This window comes from Temnothorax nylanderi, unplaced genomic scaffold (assembly GCF_030848795.1).
Source record: "Temnothorax nylanderi isolate EJ_2023f unplaced genomic scaffold, tnyl_v1.0 TNYL_tig0609_pilon, whole genome shotgun sequence".
NCBI lineage: Eukaryota > Metazoa > Arthropoda > Insecta > Hymenoptera > Formicidae > Temnothorax > Temnothorax nylanderi.
This window is the reverse complement of record NW_027249671.1, coordinates 26,360-35,040: the sequence shown is the minus strand read 5'-3', so window position 1 is coordinate 35,040 and position 8,681 is coordinate 26,360. Positions and strand designations below refer to the sequence as shown.

The following is an 8,681-nucleotide window of genomic DNA, read 5'->3' as shown; positions in this document are numbered from 1 at the left end:
ATGAGCTTGCCTTTTATGTGCTCGTCATATACAGCTGAGGCATTTGCCGTCAAGTCGGCGTTGCAGCTTATGCTCCTCCAGAGTGCATACAGGAAACGTGACATTGTGATCTTTTCGGATTGTAAATCGGTCCTGCAATCCATTAGTAATAATCACCTAAATGTGCATAAAAATCCATATGTTACGGAGGCTAGGCTCTTGCTTTATGAATTGATACATGACCATGGGAAAAGGGTTATTTTGATTTGGATCCCTGCGCATGTTGGTATCACTGGAAACGAGTTGGCTGATGAGTTGGCTAAGGAGGCGGCCTGTGAGGAGGCCGACCCATCTATTGTGGTTCCGGTGGGGGATATGATGATGCGTGTCAGGCGAGAGACTTGGGAGTCTACTCAGAGAACGATCGTTGCGGAGTCAGCGTACAAGGGAACTTTTTATTTCAAGAACTTTCACGATCAACGTTCGACGAAACCGTGGTTTTGGGGTCTGAATAAGGAGAGATACTTTGTCACATTCATCAATAGATTGAGAGCCAACCATTTTAATTTGGGATCATCCCTGTACAGAAAGGGTTATGTTGACAGCGAGAGATGTGATTGCGGCTACGAGATCGAGGATTTGCAACACGTTTTGTTACAATGTAGAAGATATGACGATTTGAGAATTGACATGGATGCGGAACTTAGAGCCGTTGGATTTCTTGCACATATTGACATTTTTAATCTTATCAGGAGACAGAATTGGAAAATTCTCCATATTATTGTAAAATTTTTTTAAAAAATTGGGAAGGTTATTTGAATTAGTTGTACATATACTTTAGGTCTACATCGCTTGTGTCAGTTACCACTGGGTAGAAGACACCTGACCATCCTCACCCGAGGAAGTTTGAAAAAACCCCCCTGTCTCGCGTCAAGTACGCGCGGAGCGATACTGACCGTGACTCTTTACGCGACGCGACGATTAATATTTTTTCTGATTCAAGGTAATTGTTTTATTTACATGTAATTATCCTATTATTATACGACGCGAAGCGAGACCGCACCGTGACTCTTTTATTACGCGACTAAGTGCATGTGACAGGAATTATAATAGTTTACGTTTACGTGAGTATTACTTCTGTAGTAACTTATACGAACGATATCATCGTAGTTACTATAAAATCTCCCGTTTATGCGGAGGAATTATCGTATCGTTCGTAAGTTACTACAGAATTAAGTAACACTCGCGTAAACGTAGTATAGGTTAGATTACCGATTTCTTACAAATTTTTTACATAAAACGCGAGATTCACTTATGGGAGCTTTCCAGCAAGCGACACTAGTCGACACAGGTATCGTTTTGTCTTTGTTACTCATTGCCAAAAAAGAAAGATAGAACGACGTTTGTGTCGGCTTGTGTCACTTGCTGGAAAGCTCCCTATGTATGCAAGTTTAACGCCTATTGAGATGAAATAATTTTCCTAAATGTAAAAATAACACGATGTTATATGTGCGGTTTGGCGTGAATTTATATGTATATATATGTGTGATTTGTGCCCAGTGCTCTGAATGTTATGTGATTTTTGCCCAGTGTTTTATGCTTTGATAGAAGGAACGTGAAAAAGAGCAGGAAAAGGAAAGAACGCTAGCGGCGAAGCAGACAGAAAAGAACAAACAGAAGAGACAGATTCAAGCTTTGTCTTTTAATCTGGACGAAGACGAAGATTAAGCTGAGATGTCTTCTGACGAAGACAATGCCGAAAAATCCCCGCAGTCAGAAAATGTGCAATCTGATGGCTCCGCGATTAAGAAGATTAAGAAAAATCCAGATGTAAATCCAAGTTTCTTGCCAGATAGGGAATGGAAGGAGGAGGAGGAAAATAAACTTAAGGAAGAATTGAGGCAAGAATGGGCTAGAAAGCAGAACGCATTGAAGGAAGAAGAAATTGAGATCACATTCAGTTATTAGGATGGATCTGGCCATCGTCGGAGTGTTATAATGAAGAAAGGTGAATGTCTTAGTGATTTAGAGAATTTTTAAGTTATTAAAATACTCCAGTGTCACTTTTGGAGTAACATTGGCGTGATATATAATGTTCTACTGCATAAATTAAATTTTCACGTACAGGTAATTCTATCTATCAGCTTCTTCAGAGATGTTTAGAAGTTCTGAGGCGTGAAATCAGCGAGCTTAAAACAGTAATGGCAGATCAGTTAATGTATATCAAAAGAAGGATCTTTCTTATATTACCGCACCATTATACGTTTTACGATTTTATTGTAACTAAGGTAAAAATACTAAATGATAAAACTTATGAAGCAATATCACAATGTTAGCATGTTATTTTAATGTATGTAATATTGCGATTAGGCACGAGGAAAAAGCGAACCTCTCTTCACATTTGACGTTCACGATGATATTCGTGTTATGCACGATGCTTCTGTCGAAACCGAGGAATCACATGCCGGAAAAATTTTACTTAGGTATTTATCATTAAAAGAATACTTTGTATAATTCTCTTTTATGTTATTTCTCATTAGATCATGGTACGAGAGGAACAAACACATTTTTCCAGCGAGTAGATGGAAACCTTTTGATCCAACGAAAAGTTACGACAAGTATACAGTGTCGGATAAAAATAGGAAAAAAGATAAAATCTGATAAACTTAGATTCAACGAATTGTCCAATTTCGTTTAAAGAATTCAGATTCAAAGGACTGTAATTTAGTAGAGCTACATAATCGAGTAAATGAATTAAATATTATCACATAACTAAATGAATTAAAATCACAGTCCTTAAAAATACAATGTAGCTATATATAATGCGTATATATATTGTAATATATATATATATATATATATATATATATATATATATTACAATCTGTTGTATAATGAATCAATTGTACGATGAAACAAAGTTATTTATCTGGTTATATTTACAGTCCTTTGAATCTGAATCCTTTAAACGAAATTGGACAATTCGTTGAATCTAAGTTTGTCAGATTTTATCTTTCTTCCTATTTTTATCTGACACTGTATACTTGTCGTAACTTTTCGTTGGATCAAAAGGTTCCCATCTACTCGCTGGAAAAATGTGTTTGTTCCTCTGGTACCATGATCTAATGAGAAAAAATAAAAAAATAACATAAAAGAGAATTATACAAAGTATTCTTTTAATGATAAATACCTAAGTAAAACTTTTCCGGCATGTGATTCCTCGATTTCGACAGAAGCATCGTGCATAACACGAATATCATCGTGAACGTCAAATGTGAACAGAGGCCCGCTCTTTCCTCGTGCTTATAGATATCCATTAACAGGTGGTACTTATGGTCGGCAGTCCAGACTTCGAAAAATCGCATTTTGCAAAGAATTATCTGAAGGAATACGGATACGTCAACAGAGACACTTTAGGCAGCTGGCAGAAGTGCATTGCCGCAGTCCAACAATACTTGAATCAAGGAAAAAGTATAGTTATAGACAATACCAATCCCGATCCAGCTTCGAGAAAGAGATACAGGTAGCCAAGAAGCGCAATGTCTCAGTCAGATGTTTCGTCATGACGACAAGTATAGAACACGCGAAACATAATAATAAGGTAATCGGAAATTAACATTAACCGTCATCGTGTGAAAGAATCGTATGAAGTGATGTTTCCGAAAATTCTAATCGATTTATTATTATATTACAGTTTCGCGAGTTGACTGATCCAAGCCACATTCCAATCAACGAGATTATTATCAACTCCTACGTGTAAGTAGATTTTAGATATATACATCTCTACTCAAAATTATTTATCTTTGGATATGTAATTATACTTTGATGTTACTCCTTTGCAGGTAAATGGTCGACAGAAGCTTACAATGTGGTACATATTTTCAACAATATTTCTATATGTAAGTATATTTGATGAACCAATAAATGGTAAACATAAATTCAAAATCTTGCCAATAGTTATATGAAATGACTGTTTTATGATAGTTCAAACATATATACATATACATATTAGATTTTATAATATATTATTAAAAATTACAAAGTGCAGTTTTCTTTATTTTAATTATGTTTAATATAGAATATTCATAAATAAATCCGCGATTTATCTTTTATGTCCTTTTCCGATCGTTTCCAATAATCTCCATTCCGTTGTCATACTTACGTGATATACATACGTGTAGCATGTTGATTCAAGCAAATAAGACTTTACCTTTGTCGATATACTTGTCACTTAACTGTTTGGATCTGTTAATTGCATATTTGTAGATAAAATAGCAAGTCCTATCAACCTTATCCATACATTTTCTAAGAGTAGCAATTTTGAACGATATCATAATGATAAAGATACAAGACATAACGAGAGACATTTTTGTAAAACTCACAAGTGCTTCAAATAAAGAATTTGAATTTTTTTTCTAATTGAATTGACAAATGGATAATAAAAATATAGCATCGTATATTATAGATAGTAGATGATACGTTATGTCGATACGTTATGTCGAGGCGGAAATTCCAAAATCCGTGGAAGAACAATTAGCCGAGTTAATGGCAAAATCGATAAGAAACAGGAATGGTTAATAAAACCTGTTCTACCTACGCAACTATCAATTTTAGTACTTAATAACTTTTTTCCTAATTGAGAGCGACAATTTTAACTTATAGATTCATGTTTTACGCACCAAAATACACAAAATTAAAATTTTAGCCAATTCGGTGAGGAAGCCCCTCTCCTTTATAATTACCTTTTTTAAACCACATTTAACTGCTTATAAATATAAATAATATAAATAATATAAATAATTAAATTATTTATATTCAACCAATTAATAATTTTTAAAATATAAGTAATTTATCTGACTATTTATTTATTATTGAAAAAATTAATAATTATTTTCCACTAATTATTAATTTTCAAATAGATAGTAATTTATTTTTGATAAACCATTTATTAATTATTTTAATAATAAAGAATTTATTTTTACTAATTACCAGTTTACAAAAGAAATGAATTCATTTTCACCTAATTACTAACTTTCACAAACTAGAAATTTTTCTCTGACAAATTACCAATTTTTTAAGTAATCTACACTTTTCACAAAAATTAAAGAAACACTATATAAATTTATCTTTAAAAATAGGCAAAATTCAAGCAGCTTAACTTTGTTAAAAATGAACGAAATTTAAATTTTAAAAAAGGATTTTAAAGCTCAAAATTTCTACTTTCGAAAGGTTACTATTATTTTTTAGTTTCTGTGAGTTTGGTAATTTTTACATATAGAAAACTACGAGCTAGACAAAATAGAAAATTTTCTTCTCACTTTGTGGGCCTGTCAAGTGCACAAAAAAAATCTGCAAAAATTTTCGACTTTCTAACGTAAAAGCTTGAAGTTTTCCTTGCAAAATCTTTTTTTAAAAATGTTTCTACGATTTTTTGTTACTGATTTATCGCGGATTGAATAAGAAATGAGGATTTTGACTTTGATTGCTCATAATTCCCTTAGAAATCATGGTATCGCAATTCAAAAAATAGATTCTTAAAGCTGAAACTTTGTTCTATTGAACGGTATAATTGCCAAATTTTTTTAAATAACATGTATGATACAAATAGATGAAAATAATGTAAAAATTCAGGTTTTAAGCTTTAAATTTAAATTTTGTTCATTTATAACAAAGTTACAGCTGCTTGAATTTTGCCTATTTTTAAAGATTTTAGTGTTTCTTTAATTTTTGTGAGAAATATATAATTTACTTTTACTTAAATATTATTAATTTTTATGTAAATAGTAATTTTTTGTAACTAATTATTAATTTGCTAATTTAATAAAAATTTAATTTGTTGTTATTGCTAATTTCGTGAATAATTAAAAAATAAAAAATAAAAATTTTTTGCAGATCTTTGCTTAACACTACAAAATGGGTGATATCAGTACAAAATTACCTTTTTCAAAAAAGGTAAAAAAAGGCGCCAAGTACACGCAATGTATTTTGTAAATTCAAAAATCCAACCTAAGTGGTAGCTTTATTTCTTTTTCACAAAATTATATTATTTAACTTAACTCAAGTGACATATATTTCAAAAAAAGATATAAAATCTTTAATTTCTTCTTCACAAAATTATATTACCTAACTCAACTCAAGTGACATGTATTTCAAAAAAAGATATAAAATCTTTAATTTCTTCTTCACAAAATTATATTACCTAACTTAACTCAAGCGACATGTATTTCAAAAAAAGATATGAAATCTTTAAATTAAATTACGCCAATTGCAAAGAGAATATGTATATTGCTTTGAAAGATAATTGTTGTGCAACTACTTAAAAAAAATAAAACCCAAGTGGTATCTTTGTGTTCCTATTCAGGGTCTTTCTATTCCAACCCAAGTGGTAATAGCTTCTTAATTCTCTTTAACAAATTTTTAATATTACAAAGAATTATTTTAATTACAAAGAATTAAAGAAGTAACAGTACAAAATAAAAATATTTAATTATAACAAAATAAATAAATTTTTCTTGTAAAAAAACTTGGCGCTGATAGACGTTGAAATTTAAACATTAAAATTTAAACATTAGTACTAGATTTTTGATTAAATAAAAAACAATAAACATAATTTAGGGAAGAATGCGACAGGAGTAAAAAAGCAGCGCCAAGTTTTTTTACAAGAAAAATTTATTTATTTGGAGCTCCCTAGTTAGAACCGGCCCTACTACCCTACTTTTTGTCCCTCGATGGTATACACATTGATCGACACGTCGTTGAGTCGTTCGAACTTTTTAATTTGACTCAACGTCGTTGGAAATTCAATGTCTCGTAAATTCAATATTGTTGTATAATGAGTGTATAAGGATTCCCGTTCTGAATGTCTTTCGACCGGATGTAAGGCAGCGACCACTGACCACCCTAAACATGCATTGTCCATAGATTGCACGTTGATCACCGCTCTCCTCGTTTTAATGTCTTGAGGTAATTTCAAATGACACCCCGCGCGCAAAGGATTGTACCTATTGACGTTCACCGTCAAATTGAGGATTCGCGACAACGCCCACCCACTGTCGCGTTCCTGGAACTCCTCGAGGGATGCTAATGTGGGTTCGATAACGTGCCGCTCGTACCACTCACACAAATTCGATGTACGACAGAGTTCTTTGTTTTTTGTGTTCAGACTCTTATTGTCACGTTTATCGCCCGCCACAAACTCCCCGTTGAACCCGGTGTTCACTTTGACACAGTTATGTGTTTTTATAATGTCTCGCACTCGCTCGAGTACTACGCTGCCGGCGTCTTCCAAAAACTGTCGCGGTTCTATGTAGTCTGCATTAATTACCGCGCCGGTCATTATCCGCGTTTCGAACGCGGCATCGATCTCTCGCCAAACGAGTTTTGCCGCGCGCGTGTCGCCACTGCTACCGGTGTCCGCATAATCACCACCGCTATGGAAAATGTCTTTCCAATCGTGTCTTCGCACCCTCGAGTCGCGCGATTCTGGCCACCAACGATTGCCTATGCCCGATCGAGAGCCGCAAACGTTTGGCACTACTGCGTGCCTCGAGCTGCTCGACGAATTCTGCGCATTTCAGCGCTCATGTGAAAAATTCACCCAAGGTAGCGACTTGGTGGGACAGCTCCAATAGATCGCGTTCGGTTTGCTCGAATTGCTCCATGTTTGATCTATTTCGCACTATTTTTTTATTAAATCGTTTCACAGAGTCTCTTTTACAGAGCACTTGCACGTGATAATGTTCAACTATAAAATAATGAAGAAACCGCAATACTTTTCGACCGATGTATCGCTGCACATATGCTCTCAAATCATACTACTGCGGCTTGACGTGCTTCATCTCTCGTTATATACCTTTTGCTTTCTCTCTCGCTCCAACTGAATCTTGAAAGATCAGTTCTTCCTTTGTTTTACGTACTGCGTCGTAAAAAATAGTGCGAAATAGTTTAGTCTACGCGATAACACCCCCTTTTTGTAGGAAAAATTTGTTTACGACGCCCGCGAAACATGTCCCGACAGGTTCGATGCGTCATCGACAAAACACGCTCCTACGTAGTGCGCTATCGAGTTAGTCTTACCCATTGTGCGTCGTTGCAAACGGACCCCGCAGCGCGAACGCGGACCTCGCGGCGCGACCGCGCACCTCCACGTGAACCCCGCGGCGCGACCGCGCACCCCCACGCAGACTCTCCACGCCGACTCCCCACGCCCTACTTGTGCACGTGAGTCATACACGTGGTATGTCAAGGTCATCCCCCCTCCTCCTTCCCCCGCGTAATCCGATACCCTTGTATAATCCGATACCCTTGTGTAATCCGATACCCCCCTGTAACCTGATACCCTTGTGTAATCCGATACCCCCCTGTAATCTGATATCCTTGTGTAATCCGATACCCCCACCCCGCTTACCCCCCCGCGCAATCCGATACCCCCCTCCCTCACCCCCTCTCGGAGCTCCCGGGTTCATACTCCCCTATTATACCTACTAATTATCCATAAAAATTATCCATAAAAAAATTCAGTTTAATATCTAAAAGTTTGCAGAAATTGGAACAATCACGTACATTTTTTTTTTTTTTTTTTTAACAGAAATCGAAAACCCCTTTACTATTAGCAATTTTTCTAATTCTATTACATTCTTTAGTTCTTTTTTACCCCTATTTTATATATAATTCTTTAAGATTCGGTCAATTATTTCCCGAAA

General features: G+C 35.0%; 1 protein-coding gene and 1 long non-coding RNA gene across 2 annotated transcripts; both read left to right on the top strand.

Annotated features, from left to right (window-relative positions):
• On the top strand, positions 1-777 carry LOC139784300 (uncharacterized). Its single transcript, XM_071723463.1, has one exon. It carries the CDS (start codon positions 1-3, stop codon positions 775-777), a length of 777 nt encoding a protein of 258 aa, XP_071579564.1.
• A 2,708-nt stretch (positions 778-3,485) lies between these two features.
• On the top strand, positions 3,486-3,928 carry LOC139784309 (uncharacterized). Its single transcript, XR_011721537.1, has 3 exons — positions 3,486-3,580; positions 3,674-3,735; positions 3,822-3,928. It is a non-coding gene; the product is annotated as an uncharacterized lncRNA (long non-coding RNA).
• The last annotated feature ends 4,753 nt before the right edge of the window (positions 3,929-8,681 follow it).